Source organism: Gymnoscopelus microlampas (genome assembly GCF_963454915.1).
Source record: "Gymnoscopelus microlampas genome assembly, chromosome: 14".
Classification (NCBI taxonomy): Eukaryota; Metazoa; Chordata; class Actinopteri; order Myctophiformes; family Myctophidae; genus Gymnoscopelus; species Gymnoscopelus microlampas.
Window position 1 is genome coordinate 16913074 of NC_139951.1, and position 19900 is coordinate 16932973.

General features: G+C 48.6%; 1 protein-coding gene across 6 annotated transcripts in view; it reads right to left on the reverse strand.

The window, feature by feature from the left end:
• jmjd1cb (jumonji domain containing 1Cb) overlaps positions 1–19900 on the reverse strand; it is a 191773-nt gene that overhangs the window by 25960 nt on the left and 145913 nt on the right. For 3 of the 6 annotated variants that reach the window (XM_084079463.1, XM_084079462.1, XM_084079467.1), the window contains 9 exons: positions 19005–19046; positions 17290–17572; positions 15848–16456; positions 14999–15500; positions 13625–14822; positions 12769–12963; positions 10642–10817; positions 6953–7118; positions 3722–6620 (listed from right to left, as the gene is read on the reverse strand). In XM_084079463.1, the coding sequence (XP_083935589.1) occupies positions 3722–6620; positions 6953–7118; positions 10642–10817; positions 12769–12963; positions 13625–14822; positions 14999–15500; positions 15848–16456; positions 17290–17572; positions 19005–19046 (6070 nt within the window). The remainder of the gene's footprint in view (positions 1–3721; positions 6621–6952; positions 7119–10641; positions 10818–12768; positions 12964–13624; positions 14823–14998; positions 15501–15847; positions 16457–17289; positions 17573–19004; positions 19047–19900) is intronic. The other 3 variants (XM_084079465.1, XM_084079466.1, XM_084079464.1) reach the window with 3 other exon arrangements.

The following is a 19900-nucleotide window of genomic DNA, read 5'->3' on the forward strand; positions in this document are numbered from 1 at the left end:
GACTGCCTGTGTTCCCACCATGTGTCCGTATAGTTCACTGCAGTCTGTGGTTCTTTCCAGACACAACCAAACACTTTGTTGACCTAGACTGGTCTCTTAACCCTAACATATGGTATAAAACAGGGTATTAGATGACACAAAGAGGCCTATGTATTGTGGCTTTACATCTCAAATATAAGTGTTCCATGTCTGAAACTTAATAGCTAATGGTGGTGGTGGTGGTGGGGGGGGTGTTAGATGACAGACAGATGTTTGGCTGTGAGTTTTAGTAAAGGTCATATGTAAGACTGTGTGTGCGTGTGCGCGCACGTGTGCGTGCGTACGTGCGTGCGTGCGTGCGTGTGTGCGTGTGTGTGTGTGTGTGCGTGTGTACACTATGCATCAAAGTGTTGGGCGCTATGGCCGCCGAGCCTACAAGTATCTGCCTGTCACTGTACTGCTGCTATTATACGAGAAGCCACACACACACACACACACACACACACACACACACACACACACACACACACACACACACACACACACACACACACACACACACACACACACACACACACACACACACACACACACACACACACACACACACACACACACACACACACACACACACACACACAGACAGTTTGACATTAAGCATGACCCTCAGGACTAGACGCTGTATTGGATTACAGAGTCTGTACAGTAACGTACATTATATCCCCTGTACTGTATACACTGTACACAGTATATAGCTTGTGTACAACTCGGGCAGATTAAAAAGGTTTAAAAACACCTCAGGGCGCTGTGGGTGTTTCTTTTTCTCCTTATGTGGGGGGAACAAAGCACTTAGAAGGGACCCTGATGGCAGATATGAGGTTCATATGTAAGTATCCCTGCCACAGTTGCTTTCAACTCCGTTAATGTGTCTCCCTTTTTCCCCTCCCGCGCCCTAACTGGCTCTTTCTGTATGTATGTCATTCTTGTGCACCGTCTACACACGCTCGCACGCTCACTCTCACACACACACACACACGCACGCACGCGCACCGCACACACAAAGAAAGCACGCCTGTCTGTCCCCAGCTGCAGACCAGATGTCAGTGAGTGAGTGTAACCCAACACTGGGGTGCTGTCATTGAATTCCTGTGCTCTTTAGGAACTCAATAGCGACCAACAGGCCCGCATGCACGGCACAGAGCCTTCGGCTATGAGAGCGGCTCATATCCAGGGTGTCCGAGAAATATAAACATCAGCGAATACAGAGGGGAAAAATACCGGGATGTCATCGTCGGGCGGGAGGGCGGGAAGGAAAAAGGGGGGAAAAAGAAAGAAAATAGAGAGAGAGAGAGAGAGAGAGAGAGAGAGAAATGGAGGAGAGAAGAAAGAACAATAGGAAAAGAAACAAACAAGCAAAGGAAGAACAGATTTCATTTCTTGACGCAAAACAGAAATGAGGGGATTATTTAATGCAAACCAGCTTGTCGAGAACGAGGGGGGGAGACGAGAGCTGGCGTCTCTAACGGTGAATAGGCGTCTGTGCACGGCAGCCATATTAGAGAGAAATTGGGCCTCTTCCTGACTTCCTTCACAGGTGTTACCAATGATACTAACGAAGGCTCTGTTCCATTTGGTGTAGCGCAGTGGTTCTCAAACTTTTTAATTTCAAGGACCGCCATAACTCTGAGAGTGTACAAATGGAACCTACTGGACCATTGCGTAACTCTGAGAGTGTTACACACCCATAAGAGGTCATTTGGAAACCCCTCACAGAGTTTTTCCAATGAGCCAACATGCACAATATCAGCACCCTGACTCTGTTTGACCAGAATGGAACAGAGCCTTCATTAGTAGCATTGAAAACACCTATGAAGGAAGTAAGAAAGAGGCCCAATGTCTTTCCAATATGGCTGCTGTGCATAGAGCCTATTATGCACTAGCAAAAAAGAAAAGAAAAGAGAAAAAGCTCAGATTACCAGTCACGACTGACTCTGAGTGCCATAACACTGTGATACTGTATGTAGCTACCAATTTACCAGTGTGAGGAGATCCATTTCAGCGTACTGAATTACACATCATACAGTACCGAAGCCATCTCTCTTACCCCCTCTAGGAATAGTTAACGCAAGGCAGCTTGGGCAGGATCGAGAGGTGAGAGTTGACGTGACGTGGTGTGGAAAACATGCGCTACACACACACACACACACACACACACACACACACACACACACAGCTCATGTTACAGAGCGGTACTGTAGGTTAGTGGTTCCCAAAACATTTTCATGTCAAGGACCCACAAATAAGAGAAGAGTTGTGTTGTTAAAGATGTCGAAAATCTTTCAAAGTCTTTCAAAGATTGTCGATCTAGAAGCCCACAACCGTTGTGCTGCGTTGTGAGCTTGTAGATGTGCTATTCTCGAATAGCTGAAGTACAGGGTTAAAGTGGTTAAACAGATTTTGATGCTATATATTAACACATTTTGCTGAGCAACTCTTAGAAACCCCTCAAGGACCCCAGGGGTTCCTCGGACCACACTGTGAGAACCGGTGCTGTAGGTTAGAGCAGTGGCTCTCAAAGTGGGGTCCAGGGACCCCCAGGGTTCCTTGAGGGGGTTCCAGGGGTCCCCAGCAAAATGATTGATAGTTAAGAACCAAGTGGAATCTGACCGTGTGCTAATGGAACCAAATGGACCTGTTCGTACACGGTCATGGGGGTCCGTAAGCCTTATATTTACCAAACTGGAGGTCCCTGAAATAAAAATATGGAGCACACTCCATTCTGGAAGCAGAGCCATTCTGTAAGGCTGACGCTGTACAGACAATGAGATAAGAGTGTTTTCAAAAGGCTGGAAGCTAAAGGGAGATTAGCAGTCAGCTTGCATAACACCCTTTTTCTTCAAACAGCGCTCTTCACATCTGAAATCTTCCTTTTGTCCTTACAGGCCTCACTGGCACGTTAATTTGATAAGAAATGGATTATAGCTGCTAGAACAGCAGCAAGAAAAGCCAATAGCAACCCAACGGCCACTGCTTTGAAAAATAATCATGCCACACAGCCCAATATGAAGGATCACTCGGTTGGTTTGGTTCTGCAATGCTGTTTTTCTTTTACTATCTAATAATTGATTCCATCCAGGCCTTGGTGTGGAGGCTCGTTTCCACGTGAACCACTTAAACCCTATATGGCCTACTTCACTGACCGAGTTCCCCCAAGGGTCTGCTGTACTTGGTACACTCCTTTTTCTCTCTCTCTCTCTCTCTGTCTACCCCAAATGTCTTCGCCGAAAATAGCTGATTATGCAAGCTGCACAATTTGGTGCAGGCCCCCCACATATTGGGGCAAATAAAATTGACAAAGCGTGCAAAAGCACAAGGCACAAATCCACATGACATTAAAAAGCCAACTACTAAAGGAGACATGAGGACTGCAGTGTGGTGATGCGGTTAGAGACTATTCCTTAACCACTTGAGCCTGATTTATACTTTGTTGTGCAACAGTGTGCAGTGAAAATAGCCAATGTACAAGCTCATAATGTGTCGCAACTCGAGGCATTGTGAGTGATGTGAATTTTGCCTATAATGACATGCCCAAAACAGGGAGTAAAAAAAAGAAAAAGTGGAAAGCGTGCAACCCTTCATTAGAAAACTATGTCCAGTGTCCTGGACCAGTATACAGAACCCATACTTCTTGCTAATGAGAGCGCTGATGCTAGCTACCCAAAAATGTGAACGTGGGACTTACTGCTGCTGGCCAGTTTGAGTTTGGTCTTCTCCCGCGCCGATCTGAAGATGCCGTTGGGCTTCACCTCGTCCTCGTCCTTCTTCTTTTGCATGTCGTTCTGCTTCTTCTTGTACGTGGGCTTGGGCTGCCGCTTGGCGCGAGCCCCCTCCGCCTTGCTCTCGCTGGCGTCCGAGTCGTCCCCTCCGCTCTCGGAACCCGACTCGTACGTCCGCTTGCTCGCCCGCCTCGCCGGGGGCGTCGCTTTCCTCTCCTCCCCTCCGCCCGCTTCGATCTTCTCCTCCGATTGTTGTTGCTGCCTTTCTTTCTCTCGCTCTCCTGCTTTGTTCATGCTCTCGGTCATGGTCATCTCCACGTCGCCGGAGGTGGAGGCCAGATTGACCGAACAGGGTTTGATCATCTCCGACATGGCCACGGTGGTACTCACTGTGCTGGCTGTGCTAGCTATGCTAGCTATGCTAGCTATGCTGACTATGCTAGCTGTGCTGGCGACGGAGACAGGAGCCTTCTCCGGTTTAGCGGCACTGATGTTAGCAACACTGGTAGTAGTCGTCGTAGTAGTAGTTGTGTTTTTATCCTCCTCCGAGTGCCTGGTCAGCCAGGCTTTCTTCAGCTTGTGGTAGTTACTAGGCTGTCCGCTGCCCGCCGAGCCCGGTGTGGAAGGCTGGCCGTTGGGCAGAGGGCTGGACTTGCCCGGGGTGGTGCTACCGCTGGCTGAGCTGCTGCTACCGCTGTCCATGGAGGATGACGATGAGGAGGTGGGTTGGCTGGAAGCGGGCGGAGGGGGAGAACTGTGAAGGGGTGCTTTATCTGCTGAATCCGGGGTTGGAGAGAGGACCACGGGCGCGCTGGAGGTAGGGGCATTGCTGGAGCTGTTTCTCGACTGGGCCGCGGCCAAAGCGGCTTTGTGCTTCTTAAGGTGAACGAAGGAGGGGGAATAGGCTTGGCTCGAGCTGGAGGAGGCGGAGCTGGGCGTCGGGGTGATGCTAGGGCTGGGGTGCGGGGTGCCTGCGGGACTAGGGGGAGGCAAAGACCCTCCTGGGGATGTCGTGCGTGACCCAAACCCCTCCTGGTGCTCGCCTAGTCCTGAGTGGATCAACGTCCGGCCGCCCATGCTGGTTTTATGGGCTGTGATCTCACCCCGGGCTGACATGGAGTATCCCATTCCCAAGTCACAGCCAATGACCCCACCTTTATTCAGAACGCCAAACCCTGGCGAGGCTAAAACCTCAGTCCTGCACACTGAATTAGTGTTAATGGCCCCCACGGCTCCTCCCACATTCATGCGTTCATGAGCGGCCCGCATGAACGTCTTTTTATACTGGACGCACATGTCGTCCAGGTTAGTGTTGGGCTGGATGATTCTGCCAGCACCGGAGCTATAGCCAAGCTCCTTAACGCTCTCCCCCAGCCTCGGACACTCTGACTGGGGTTTGACGGGGTAGAGCCTCCCTTGGGGGAGCTCCTTGTGGAGCATAGCACCGTGCCTATTGGCACCAGCGAGAGAGCTGCCGTCGTATTTAATGCACGTCTGCGGGCGCACGATGACCGACGCCATGGCCGCATGGGGCTTGCCCCGCATGGCTCCTCCCTTGTCTCCGAGGAACCAACCCCCTCTTTCCTGAATCGTCTCCCCGCCCCTCCAGACTTCCGCCGCCGATGAGGACGTCGTCATCATCATCATGTCGGCGCCGGTGCCGGCGGTCGAGGTGACGGCGGCCGCGACCCCGTGACCTTTGACCTCCCTGAGCTCAGGCAGCAGCGTGGGCGGCTTCTGCTGCTCGGCCGACGTCTTGCTGCCCGCCGCCGGTAAGCTCACTGGCTGGATGGGCGTGAGGGTGGGAGGGGACAGGCGGCCCCCGTAGCCGCCTCGCTCCCTTTCCCTCTCTCTCTCCCTCTCCCTCTCCCTCTCTCGTTCCCTCTCCCTCTCTCGTTCCCTCTCCCTCTCTCGTTCCCGATCGGCGGCCTCCTTGCGCTCCAGCGCGTGCTGCGTGGGCGGGTGGAACACGGGCGCTCGGTGAAGAGATGGCATTCCTCTGAGCTGCTGCTGCTGCTGGTGCTGCTGTTGGTGCTGCTGGTGGTGCTGAGGGTGCTGAGGGTGCTGAGGGTGCTGAGGGTGATGGTGGTGGTGTTGGTGGTGATGGTGGGGGTGGTGGTTGAGGCCCGAGGAGGAAGAGGAGATGGACGAGGAGGACGAAGAGGAGGAGGTGGAGGAGGAAGGAGAGATGGCGGGGCTGTTGCGCCGCTCCATCCTCTCCATCCCCACGTGATGGTGTTGTTGCTGTTGCTGTTGCTGTTGCTGTTGTTGTTGATGATGATGATGAAGATGCTGCTGTTGGCCGAGCGCCACCTGCTGGCTGAGCTGCTCGTTGATTTTCCCCGCCAGACCCTCCCCTCCCTCCGGATGGTGTTTGATCAGCGGCGGCGGCTTAGAGAGGGAGCCTTTGGTGACGTAGGCGCCCAGGTTCAGAGCCCCTTGCCCGGCCGCCGCCACCACCACTCCGGCCCCCGGAGCGTTGGCCGACACTTTCTCAAAATAAGAGTTGAGCTCCTTGGAGGGGTAAAGTCTGGGAGGCTCGTTGACCACGCTGTTGGACAGCGTGGTGAAGTAGTTGCTCTTCTCCGTCTGGATGACGTGCGGGTGGGGGTGCGGGTGCGGGTGCGGGTGCGGGTGGGGGTGCGAGTGCGGATGGCCGCCGTGGCCCGCTTTGGGGCCGGGAGCCGGGAGGTGGGGAATGCGCTGAGGGAAGGATGGCTCTCTGTCTCGCTCTCTCTCCCTGTCCCGGGCCATCCCGTGGTCGTTGGAGCGCTGGATCTTGGCGGTGAACGGAGCGACCTCAATGCTCTCCTGGAGAATCCTGCGGTTCTCTTCTTTGTATTTGCTGGCCCTCTCGGCTGCATCCTGGGGTGATAAAAAACGTGAAAATGTCTGTGATTTTCAAAGAGGATAAATCTAATCGATTGTGTGTTTGGCTTGTTTTACAAAGTTATCATGTTCTTATGAAGACTACCTAGTACCTAATTGCTTCATATACTGTGTCATCAGAGCTGTCTAATGGCACCAATTCACCCATCGATTTCAGTTAACGCGATTCACAAAGCTCAATTTGAAAGTCTGATTGATCGGTTTCTTGAGATTTATTACCGTAATTCAAAAAATGTCTGTTGCTGTTATTGTACATAGGCGCCTTGGTTCTACTGTAGCTGTATGTGTGGGGTTATGTCATCACGTACCTGTGTTTGTGCCAGACGAGCCTGCTTGCTGTGGGCATCTAGGTAGAGGCGGTGCAGGTGGGCGTCTTTGCCTGTGGGCGTCCGACTCCTGTCTGTCTGTTCCTGCTTCAACTGGGCCAACGTCAGAGTTCTGATTGGGTCCACAAACCCTTTCTTATCCATGTCACTGGGAGGGAGAGATACAGAGAGTGAGAGAGAGAGGATTAATTCTATATTTACCATCAGTCACCATCAGAGAAATTATTCGATGACTAATTACTCAACTGGAGAGAAAATTGGGTGAGCAGAAGGGAGTGCATTCTGGATGCGTTTTCTTTTCTTTCTTTTTTTCATGATAGGAATAATTCAACATAATAGGATATTATGTAATGTACTGTACATCCAAACAAACCAATGAATGGATTAAAGAACAAATGAATAAATGAACAAAATGATATTAGAAAGTCAATGACCTGAGGTCTAGCTCAAATATGCCAGTAATCTAATGAGCGGCAGACATGCTTAGCTGCATTGCATCACGGGAAAACATGATGCAACACACACACACACACACACACACACACACACACACACACACACACACACACACACACACACACACACACACACACACACACACACACACACACACACACACACACACACACACACACACACACACAGACAGGAATAAGTACAATATAAGAGAGAAAACAGAGCAATGAAGGAGGGAGAGGGCAGGGTAAATGAATGACAGTAAGTACACTAAATATTAAATGAAAGACAGGGGGTGAGAAAGAAAAGAGCGACCAGGATTGAAATGAGAAAGAAAGAGAGGAAAAGCGAAGCCTGATTTATACTCGCTCGCGCATCACGTCTCGCACTGAAAATAGCAGAGCAGCTATTTTCGGCACAAGACACCGGCACGCAACTAAGTATAAATCAAGCTTAACCTTAGCTCTGGGAACACAAGCAGAGCCACCAGACAGAAACCTCACTAAACTAAACCAACTATCAAATCTATCATCGGAAACAATCAACCAAAAAAACAGAGCAAATTGGAATGCTATTTGGGCCTGAACCTGAGCACTGTGACTGATCCAAACAAAGGAAATCCTTGACTGTGTACAGGCTCAGTGACACAGGCAGACCTGTCTCCCAAGGGACGACAGACTGTTTACCCACCAGATGCACTTTCTAACTACCTTCCAACTGTACCAAGGCATCAGAGAGACATACTTCCCACTGATTACAAACACCCCAAAAAAAGAGTTTGAAAACATGACTAATAACATGGAAAAACATATCCCATATCCCACGTAGCATAACCATACAGTATCTGCTGGGTATAGAAAGAAGTACAGCAATGTGCAAACACAACAGCAGCATTTGTGAGCTGTTGTGACGGGAAAAGGACGTCCTGTGGAAACTACCAACCACCGTAAAGTCATCTGTGTATCATCTGTGTATTCCTGCACTAGCTGCACTGTACTGATCTCGGTACAGAGAACTACTGTGCACCACAAACAGAGCAGATACCTTTAAATGCATGTGTTGGATCTTTATTCTAGTCCTAGGTCTTTAACTGCACTGTATAAACAATGTTGTTTTTATTTCACACTTTGGCAACGTGAAGCTTTATTCCCATGCCAATAAAGCTCCTCTGAATTAAACTGATTAAGAGACAGAATGGCATTCACAGCGATGGTTTTCATGTCCAAAGATACATGGAGAACTGACTGTTCTTTGCCCTCTGCTGTGTTAGTGTGAGTGTGAGTGCATACGCGCGTGTGTGTGTGTGTGTGCGTGTCTGTGTGTGCGTGTGGGGCTATTCAGCAGGGTCTGAATAATGGCCTATGGTTTCATAATGAGGTCAGCTAACAGTGGATGAGGCCTTCTGGGTCTGCAATCATTCAGTGTTATTATTACCATTATCCGTCTGTCTCGCTCTCTGTCGTGCACGCAGCACTAACAGGGGAAATGGCATGCTTTTCATATTCAAAAATGATCTCTGTGTATTGTTAATTCGGTCCATTCCTCTATCTCTCTGTCTCTCACTCTTTTTCAAGATCAACACTTTATCAAGTTTTTACAGACATAACACTAAAGCAAAGTAAAATGCTCTAATGCTTTAATGAAGTTTCTCTACTTCGTTAACTTCTTCTATACAACTCATTCACTCTCATGGGCCTTGAATAGAATCGATTGCTATTCAAACGCGACAAAGACAGACTCCGTCTCGTCTGCTACATTTACTTCTCTGGCAAAAACAAATTAGGCCTTTGTCTCGTTTTGCAGGGATGGAACCCAAACACCAAATACCCTTGCAGACACATTCAAATAGTAAGTAAATGTGTTTGGCAAGATGTGTGAGGTTTATGTTTAATTCTAAAGGTCTACTCAAACAGATCCAGAAAACATGCTTAACACATATACTGCCAATCCCGAGATATCTCGGGACATTAAATCCACCTGTTACCTGCGTATCCCGAGATATCTTGGGATCGTCTTTTTATGTGGTTTAATAACGGAAAAAAAATGTTTTGGTACCATCCTTGATTTTTTTTTTTCCCATGACGCTTCCGACCTATCCTATGAGAAAATTTCCGACAACCGTTTCCGGTTCGTTTTTTATCTTGAAAAAACAGTTTTTCCCTGGTTTTGGCTAAAGATCATGGTTTTCACACGGTTTAAAAAACGAATGGTAAGTTCCGGTTGTATTTTCTTTTCTTTGATCGACGAACGGTTATCCTCTTTGTGTTTAAAAACGATCTGATAGCCGATCGGAGGCTAAGCTAATCTAAGATGGCCGGTGGGGAAACGTCACAGCCACGTCACAGCCAAACGGATATGACGTTTGCAGCCTCTTTCAGCGGCTGATTCCACAGAAGAAGAAAAAGGAAAAAAAGTGTAAACATTATGAGGGCTCGTACGTCCGTCGTTGCTGTTTATAAACACCATCCGATCGCGGATTTTAATGGATATATTTTTTTTGTGAACGGTTCAAAAGGCTATAAAACTCAAAAACGCTGGCAGTGGGTGAGTACCTTATGAATAAACTCTGGCAGGGAATGTGTTAATAGATGCATAGTACCACACAGTAAGAAAAATCCTCCGTGTTGTATACATCTGTAAATCTAGTAACAAACGATTGATGATTGCTGTAAATGATTGATAGCTACTGTATAGGAGCCAAATGGACACTTAATGGGGCCGCAACGCCAAGTTAAGTGGACACTCTCTGAGGATTTTACTGTATAGTCACTGTGGCTGATAAGACAGCATAGAGTAGAGCAATGTTTCTCAAACAGAGGTATGTGTATGGGGGTACGTGCAACAAAGTGGAAAAAACTAATGTTAAACCAAATTAAATCAAAAACTTGTTACTGAATAGAAAACAATACTTGTTTTGAACATATTGACATCAAAACTCTTTACTGAAATATTATGGCCTACGGTTTAAACTAAATCAGATCGGGAGGCACTAAATTGTAACTCTTTTCAATCCATTTCATATTTGTAATGTTATTGTTATTCTTCAAAAGGTGCGATATCATTCATTCATAGCATCAAATCTTCGCTGTCGAGGCAGAAACCTTGTATCTCCATATTTCAACTTTTCATATATGGAGTAAAAGGGGGTTCTGTGAATCAGAAATCAGGGTGACGAAGCCTAAAAAAACTGTTTGACAACCACAGAGAGTACTCACTCCTTGTGTAGCTCCACGGTGTTCTTGGACAGCGGCGGGCTGGCGTGCGTGTTCATCTTGACGGCGGCTCTGTGAGCGTCGGCGCTGGCCGGTCGCACCGGCATGTGACTCAGCAGACCCCCCAGGCCGTCCGCAGCACCACCCTGCGTGTGCTGCAGCCATGGACTGGCCGTGTTCTGGACACACACACACACACACACACAGAGAGTCAGTACACGGCGGTTAACCACATGAACCCTAGCTTCATTATCCTGGGGGTGAACGTTCGTTGCAGATCAGCTATTTTCCGAAGATGTTAGTATACAGTGAAAACAAGAGGGGGGGCTAGTATGGAGCCCTGGGGGACTCCGGGCAACTAAGCTATTATATTGTTGGGTTCAAGTGGTTAACCCATTAAGACCTGAAGCCGATTCTACAAATGTCTTCTAAATCCCAACAGTATTCTGAAAAATGTATGTTTCTATATCAGTGGTTCTCAAACTTTTTCATGTCAAGGACCCCCAAAATTATATGTATTTGGTGGCGGACCCCCATCTCAAAATATTTTGTTCCAAGGACCCCCCAGAAGCAAAGATTTGAATAAAAAATGTTAGCTTTAAAATAATATATATATTCAAAGATTTGCACACATTTTCACGATTTTTCAAAAATAGCAGATCTACAAGCTCATAGCGCGGCTATGAGCTTGTATTTTTGAATAATGCTTTTTAGCTCAAATCAAAAGAGAAGGCATAACACATTACGCACATACAGTCACACACACACACATGATCCTCTCTCTCTCTCTCTCTCTCAGCCTGCCAAATACATTTCTCCCATTTTCTCCCTCCACAGTGACATGTTTCATCATCCCTCCTTGGTTGTGTTCATTCTCTGTGTCAGTGGTTCTCACACTTTTTCATGTCAAGGACCCCCAAATTGACACTTATTAGCCCGCGGACCCCCATTTGAAAAGATAAGCCAGGGACCCCAATAAGAGAAGGTTTATACGGCTTTCTAGCAGTGATTCTCAACCATTATAATGTCAAGTACCCCCAGTTTGACATGTATTAGGCTACGGACCCCCATTTAATGGCATTTATACCTGGGGCCCGAATTTATATTATAAAATCAATGTTAATTTAACTCTGAGAGTGTGCAAATGGAACCAAATGGACCCGTTAGGGTCCATTTGGTTCCATTTGTACACTCTCAGAGTTACAGAACCATAAGGGTGCATTTGGTTCCTATCCATCATTTAGCTGGGGACCCCCTGGAACTGCCTCAAGTACCCCTGGGGGTCCCCGTACCCCACTTTGAGAACCAATGCTCTGTGTCTCTCCAAGACAAACAGACAGGCAGCTTCTCACACAGACAGACATGACATCGTCTGCTCACACTAAACTCATTCCAGGGCAGGAAGCACCGGGAGAAAAGAGGGAAGGAATGGGGCTAATCATAGAGGAATGGAAAAATAAAGAGAGGGAGAGAGAGAGAGAGAGAGAGAGAGAGAGAGAGAGAGAGTGATGGGAGAAAAGAGAAAGAATGAGGAGAAGTAAATTACATCTAGAGGGAGAGACAGATGGAGAGGTAAGAAGGAGAGAGTGAAAAGAGAGAGAGAAAGCAAGGGAGGAATGGAGTGCTAGGTGACTGACTGGCAGGGTGGGCTCAAACACAGACACACACACACACACACACACACACACACACACACACACACACACACACACACACACACACACGCACGCACACGCACACGCACACGCACACGCACACGCACACGCACGCACAATTACGCACAGCCTGTGGGGAGAAATGCAGTGACTTGTTTGTCAAGGCACAGGCAAAAGCCCAGGGGTTTGAGACAGAGACAAGCACAGCGTCTGTCCTCTATTGACCCTCTCTCTCTCTCTCTCTCTCTCTGTGTCTGTCTCTGTCTCTCTCTCTCTCATCAGCTGCCAGTAGTGTTTCTGTCACATACTCTGCAGCCAGTCAGTTCCAGTTAGTCCCAACTCCAACTCCAGCAGTTATCGTATGAACACATAATTCCATTTAGGGAGGTAACTTGGCCATGGGATATTTCTAAACTATGGCAACACGCGCACACTGACACAGACACACACACACACACGTGACCCGTCCACCTACCCTCCTGAGGGTGTTCTCTGAGTTGACAGACGCAGCAGAGTTTTCGGGGTGCACCCACTTGGCGGCGGGGCCCAGGTTGAGTCCCGGGGGGTACGTGGAGGGGGTGCCGTTGGGGTACTGCCACAGGATGGGGTACAGGCCCAGCCCGGCCGCCCCGCCGTGGGACTGAGCCAGTAGTGCAGGGGGTCCCTGTCCCTGGAAAGGACACAAAAGTATATATATACATTTTTGTTCTGAAGTAGCTTGAAGGGGAGCTAAAAAAATGTAATCATATGTTTCTCTGGATCAACATGGAGCCGCGACGCCTATCATCTAGCACGTTGGTTCTCAAAGTGGGGTACGGGGACCCCCAGGGGTACTTGAGGCGGTTCCAGGGGTCCCCAGCTAAATGATGGATAGGAACCAAATGGACCCTTATGGTTCTGTAACTCTGGAACCAAATGGACCCTAACGGGTCCATTTGGTTCCATTTGTACACTCTCAGAGTTAAATGAGCATTGATTTTATAATATAAATTCGGGTCCCAGAGGTATAAATGCCATTAAATGGGGGTCCGTAGACCTAATACATGTCAAACTGGGGGTCCTTGACATTAAAATGGTTGAGAATCACTGCTAGAAAGCCGTATAAACCTTCTCTTATTGGGGTCCCTGGCTTATCTTTTCAAATGGGGGTCCGCGGGCTAATAAGTGTCAATTTGGGGGTCCTTGACATGAAAAAGTTTGAGAACCACTGATCTAGCAGATTTTGTGATTAGCTCTGGACACACAGACAGACACACATTATAGACTGCTAGCTTCTTGCAGAGAGCCACACGGTAACAGATGCTACACTACATTCCAAAAGGGTGACTTACCTGTAGGAACTGTTGCTGGTGTGCGGCCGCCGGGTGGCCGTGAGCGAGCGCCAGGTGTCCCAGCCCGCCGGGGGAGTCGAGCCGAGGGTGGGCCCCCAGCATGGAGCCCGCGGGAGGGGGGTGGTGCATCCCCTGGAGCATGCCGGGGGGCAGGAGGTGGGGGTGGGAGTGGGCGTGGGGGTGGGGGTGCTGGTGGGGATGGGGGTGTTGCAGGGCCGAGGACGAGGGAGGAGGAGGAGGAGGCGGGGCGAGCAGGTGGGTGGTGTGGGACCCGGGCGCGAGGCAGGGGGAGTGCGGGGACGGGGAGTGCAGCGGGTGCAGGTGCGGGTGGAGGTACGCCGCCACGTGATTGGACGAGACGGCGGAGGTCTCGCCGTCCGAGCGGACCAGCGCCGGGTCCCGGTACACGGTGAAGGTCTCGTTCTTGTCGATGATCAGCGGGCTCTTGGTGTTGCTGTTGTGGTGGTGTTGTGGTGGTCCCCCGGACCCGCCGATAATGCTGCCGGACTCCGAGCGCGAGGGGACGGGCTTGAACACGGAGCGAGGGGATTCGGGCGGCTCCGGCTTCGCGACGGAGCCCGAACCCCCCGAACGCCCCAGCGGGGTCGGGGAGGAGTCGCAGTAGCGCGACGGTTTGTGTTTGGAGACCTCCGGCGAGGTGTTGGGTTTGGGTCTGGAGACGTCCAGCAGGGCCGGGTGGGGCTTGGGTTTGAGGAGGTCGCCCGGGTGCGTGCTCATGTGCGTGTTGGGGAAGGGGTGGCTCTGTGGGGTGTGCGGTCTGGGTTTGAGGGGCTCTATGTGAGCGGGGGGCAGAGGGTGTGGGTTGAGGTTGGGGCTGTGGCTGATTCTGGGCTTGGACAGGTCAGGGGAGGGGTTTGACCTCATCTTGTGTTGTTGTTGTTGTTGTTGCTGTTGTTGTTGTTTTCTGGTCTCCTCTGACAGATGAGAGCTCTTAATGCAGGGCAGGATGGAGGGGTAGTGCTGCTGTGGTGGTGACGGTGTGTGCTGGTGATGACGCTGTTGTTGTTGCTGTTGTTGCTGTTGTTGTTGTTGTTGTTGTTGTTGTTGTTGTTGTTGTTGTTGTTGTTGTTGTTGATGATGGTGATGATGTGGATGAAGCTGCTGATGATGATGATGATGAATGGCAGCTTTCTCTTTCTCTGCCAGCACCGCGTTTTCAGCCACTGATGTTACAGGCCTGCAGAAATAAAAAGACAAATTATGGAATAGTAATAAAAATAATTTAATAAAACATACATACATAAATAAAAATACTTTATTTATGTAGAACACTCATTCATTCATTCATTCATTCATTCATTCACAACACAGCAAGTGATGAAACAGGGGATCCACCTCTGCACCAAATCTCACCTGATGACCTCCGAGTGAGCGAACTCTATCTTGCTGCCTCTATCGAGGCCTCTGTCGAGGCCTCTATCGAGACCTCTATCGGGGCCTTTATCGAGACCTCTATCGAGGCCTCTATCGAGGCCTCTATCGAGACCTCTATCGGGGCCTTTATCGAGACCTCTATCGGGGCCTCTATCGAGGCCTCTAGCTGCCGTCATGGCACCTCCTCCACCTCCTATCATGGCTTGCTGCGGCTGCTGCTGCGCGGCGGGCTCCGGGTCCGCCCTGCGGCCTCCCTCCGACGGCGAGGGAGAGGGAGGCACGGGAGGGGAGGAGACGGGCGAGGGGTTGAGGGGGAGGTAGGGCGACAGGGCCGTGGACTCTGCCTTCTGGGAGGCCAGCAGCGCCGACACGGCCTCCGAGCTCTCCTGGTGCACGGTGGCCTGGGCCTCCTCCGTGATGTCGATCACACTGTTGCTGGCGTGGAGGTGGGACGAGGACGGCGTCTGGGATCGGGACGTGGCTGGAGGAGAGCGAAGGGACACGGAAATTACGTTGTGGCCTTGTTTTGGAATGTTTTTTTTTCCCATGCACCTTTACTTTCAATTCAATGTTTAGATATTGATATCTCTAGATGTTGTTTTTGAGAGCACTTTGAAGGGCTCAATTAAACCTTCAACATATACTGTATATACGTATATACAAAATAGACCATTCCATTCTGTAAACGATGATGCCACTGTCCTGAACCTTTGTGAACTTACAATTTGTAACCGTTGCAGTTTGTAATTATTATTATTGCCATATAATTGCTTTGAGCCGATGACATATTCATTGTTGTTTATATCATTATATTTATTACATTCCTACCTTTCACAGTGCTTTTGTTGGTCTCCATAATACAGCCTTGGACAACGTCGGCGGTAGCCTGTTGCCGCGGCGACCGTGTGATCTGCGTCACCGCCGCCTGCTCCTCCTCCTCCTTCGTTATCGCCGCGGCGCCCGTCTCCTTGGCAACGGGCTTCTTGGCGCCGCCGCCGTCCTCCGAAGAAGCGTGGAGCTCCGCCCACGGGGACAGCCGGCCAATGAGAGCCGGCGAGGGCTCAGTGTCCAGCTTGGACCCCTGGACGGCGGTGGCGGCGACGACCGGCTTCTCCTCCTCCTCCTCCTCCATCTTGGTGACGGCGGCGCTCGTCGACGACGACGACGCCGACGCCTTCAGCTTCAGCTCGTTCTCCGAGTTGGCCTCCGAGGAGGAGGACGAGGAGGACGAGGAGGAGGACGAAGACGAGGAGGAGGAGGAGGAGGAGCAAGAGGAGAGGGCGGTCCTCTTGTTGAGCGCGTTCTCGGAGTCGCTGCTCTCCGATAGGTCGGAGGTGGTTTCCGTCTTCAGCCGCTTCAGGCCCGCCTTCTTCTCGTCCTCCTCGGCCTTCCTCCGCTTGTTCACCACCGCCTGCTGCTTGGCCTTGGATTTAGATTCTGAACGACAGAGAGAGAGAGAGTTAGACTTCTTTTTAACTTCAGACACTAAGTTTAACCAATTCTAAAAACACCTTCTAAATTCTTTACTTCAAATATTCATTCAAAAATTACAACAATTGTATGTTGCTATATACTGTACATAGCAGCAAGAACCCCAAAAAGGGTTGCCGTCCTGAAAGGTATAGTTACACAAATAGGGGTTCCCGCCCAAAATGGGCTAATTGAAAATCAATGAAGCCAGGGACTTATTCACAATATTTACAAAATAATTATTAGATTGTATGAGTAAAGTTTTTCATTATTATTTTTATTATTAGCACTTTCAACCTAGCGTCCCTATTTTGGGGTATAGCGAAAACCGAAAATGTAAAAAAATCTTGTAAAAAGAAATAATACACTTTGTATGAAGAAGTATGTAGGGCTTAAGTGGTCAATAATTGAAGCCAGTGTATTAGAGCTGAAGCCAAGAATGAATGAATAAATGATTATTTTGATAGTACATTGTTCAGACCAGTGGTTCTCAAACTTTTAAATTTCATGTACCCCCCTTAACTCTGACAGTATACAAATGGAACCAAATGGACCCGTACGGGTAAGGGTCATTTTAGAACCCCTTCAAGGAACCCTGAGAGTCCCTGGAACCAACTTTGAGAACCACTGCTATAGGTTCTTGGTTTACCTGTGTTCCTATACATTACTGAGGCACTACACTGTCTCTCTGCATTCGATGTACGTGTTTACCTTGCGTGTCGTGAGTCACTCTGGATAAGAGCGCCTGCTAAATGCCTACATTGTAAATCGTATAGTACGTTTGTTCTCATAAATCCCACCTCTAACTGTGGGCTCCTCTCTCCTGTCCTTCTCCTCGTCCGGAACGCTGCTGTCCGAGCCTTTCCTCCTGGACGAGCGGCAGCTGCGCTGCTCCCTCTGCTCCCGCCCCGCTCCGCCGGGCGACTGATGCGATTGGCTGTTGTTGGGCGGCTGCTGGCCGCTCTGCTGCAGCTGGCTCTGCTGCTGCTGGGAGGCCGACGCCCCCGCGGCGCCCTTGGGGGCGGCGCCCGATGAGTTCGTGACGGGCCGGGGGCTGTTGGCCTGGGCTCTTGTGTAGTGACCCTGCAACGAGTGAGTACAACACAGGTCAGTGACTGGAGCGCTGATATATTGCACTTTTACCTTGGCGCTATAGGTATACTCTTAGTTGCTTGTTTTAGAAGAGAATGCACTTAAGACTTCTGGTGATTAGTAGTTTTCTTGCCAAACTATGCTGAATGCACTTATTGTAAGTCGCTTTGGATAATGCGATAAAGCGTCTGCTAAATGACTGTAATGTACAATGTAATGGAAGCAGGTTAAAGGTCTGTCGGTGCTAAGGTTTGGTCAAATCAAGCCCCTATTCACAGGTAATAACATGTCTTTAAAATAATGGGTCCTTGTAAGCACTAAATAAAGAGCTTCCATGAGAAACTATAAATATATGATTTACATTATTATCGGTTAATGTGTGCAGAACAGAGTTTCTCTAGAGAAGAACCTGTGCAAGTCTTACTATTACAGTAGGTTAGGCTGCTTATAATGATGATGAAATAACAGTATATGTGTGTCCCGCTCAAGCGACTAAGTGCCTGCTTAGACATACAATATAACAGGGACCCGCGGCAGTTTGTCTGAAATGAGCCAAACCGCCATTCACAGAATAAACAGTGTAAAATACAACACTGTAACCACAAATGGTATGACTGAAAACAAAGGAAAACCCTCACACTTGACTATCATCACAACATCATTTATTTTTCTTTAGAATGCTGTTAAAACAGCCTAACACTGCTTAAAAGAAGAGTTCCTATGGCATGTTAAGTTTTGTGTTCACGTAGCCTATCCTGTTTCAGCTAGTTAGCTAAATAGACAACAGTACAGTACAGCATTGTTGCTGTTCAGCCATGGAGCAATGGCTAGCCCATGCATTTATGTAAGCCACAATTATGTAGAGTGCTTGTGTGGATATTACAGAGGTTATCTGTTACACAAGATCATTTCCTTGCACCTCACTCTTACTGTACAGCCAGACTCACACACTTACATTTAAAATATGTAACCGGATGGACACGTTGTTTCCCTAAAGCACCTTACATAATAGGTTGCATATATTTTGTGTATGGTTGGCTGGCTCCGGTCTCTAACCCTGGGAGCAAGGAGCATAGTGAATGTGCAGTTAAATGGAAATGATGTACCAAAGATTAATACCCCTTATTAAAGGGATTTATGCGGATCGGGTCAAAATGTTAATTGCACATTCTGATTATCTTCCTCTATGTACAATTGTGTACAAAATGGTGTGTCTTCTGTTAGTCTACCACATGTTAAATGAAAAGTCTAATCTTTTTTCCTTTTTTTGTTAATGGAAAAGCAACTACAGACACATGAAGTGGTACAAAACTACCTAGTTAGGAAAAATACTCTAGTCAAAATATGAAGGTAATCCATTAAGTCATAACAGGTACTAGCTACATTTTGGGGAGATTTATTTTGGTGGGTAGGGGAGGGGTACCTGAGTGTTTCCAGTGGTCCCGCTGGGTCTTCCTCCCGCCATCTGTGTGTGTCAACAACAACAAAAACAATAAACAACAAAATGAAATGATGAAAAAATGTATAAAAAAATAGGACAAGGAGAGATTTTGTTAATGACTGTAGGACAGGCAATGATTGGCTGATTGATTAATTGACTTCATTTACTGAGAAGCTCAATGAGTTCCCTTCATGTGTGGCTTCTCTGACTGAATTGAAATAGAATCATCATGGGGGACAAACTCCTCAATGGCCATGAAGCCACATTGTGCCTTCATCACGTTAAAGGAACCCATTGATTGGTCTACAGCTGCGAGGTGGGCGTGTGCTGGTGACTCCAGACTGTAGTGGTGAAGCAAACAAACAAAAACAAAAAAAAAGTACGTAGGAACTTTGCTTTAAATCTGTCTCTGTCAACATACAGTATAGAGGAAAGGGGAGCAAATGGACCTTATTCACACGGCAGCCATTTTGCTCTTACGTCCTGAGGTAGGAACGTGCGAATGTGGTCTGTCACAGGCCGTCTGTGTGTGAATAAGGTCTGTGGACCACAGAGGATGACAGGGAGCACACATGGGTCAAACAGTCAGCTGCTTTTTCTGGATGAGAAACAACTGAATCAATTAGGCCTAATGCACAAAGACTGGTTGTCTGGTGATCTGACCAAATAAAGAGTAACTGCGTTAACCACTTATAACCTGGTGTCCCTATTTTTATATAAAGAAAATCCAAAATGTTCCGAAAAACAGCAATCTACAAGCTCACAACACGTCACAACACGTTGTGAGCTTGTGGATTTGTAATTTTTGCTATTCGTCACACACACCTAAGCCACTTGAACCCTAGCGTCCCTAATCTGTCATAATAGACGAACATTCA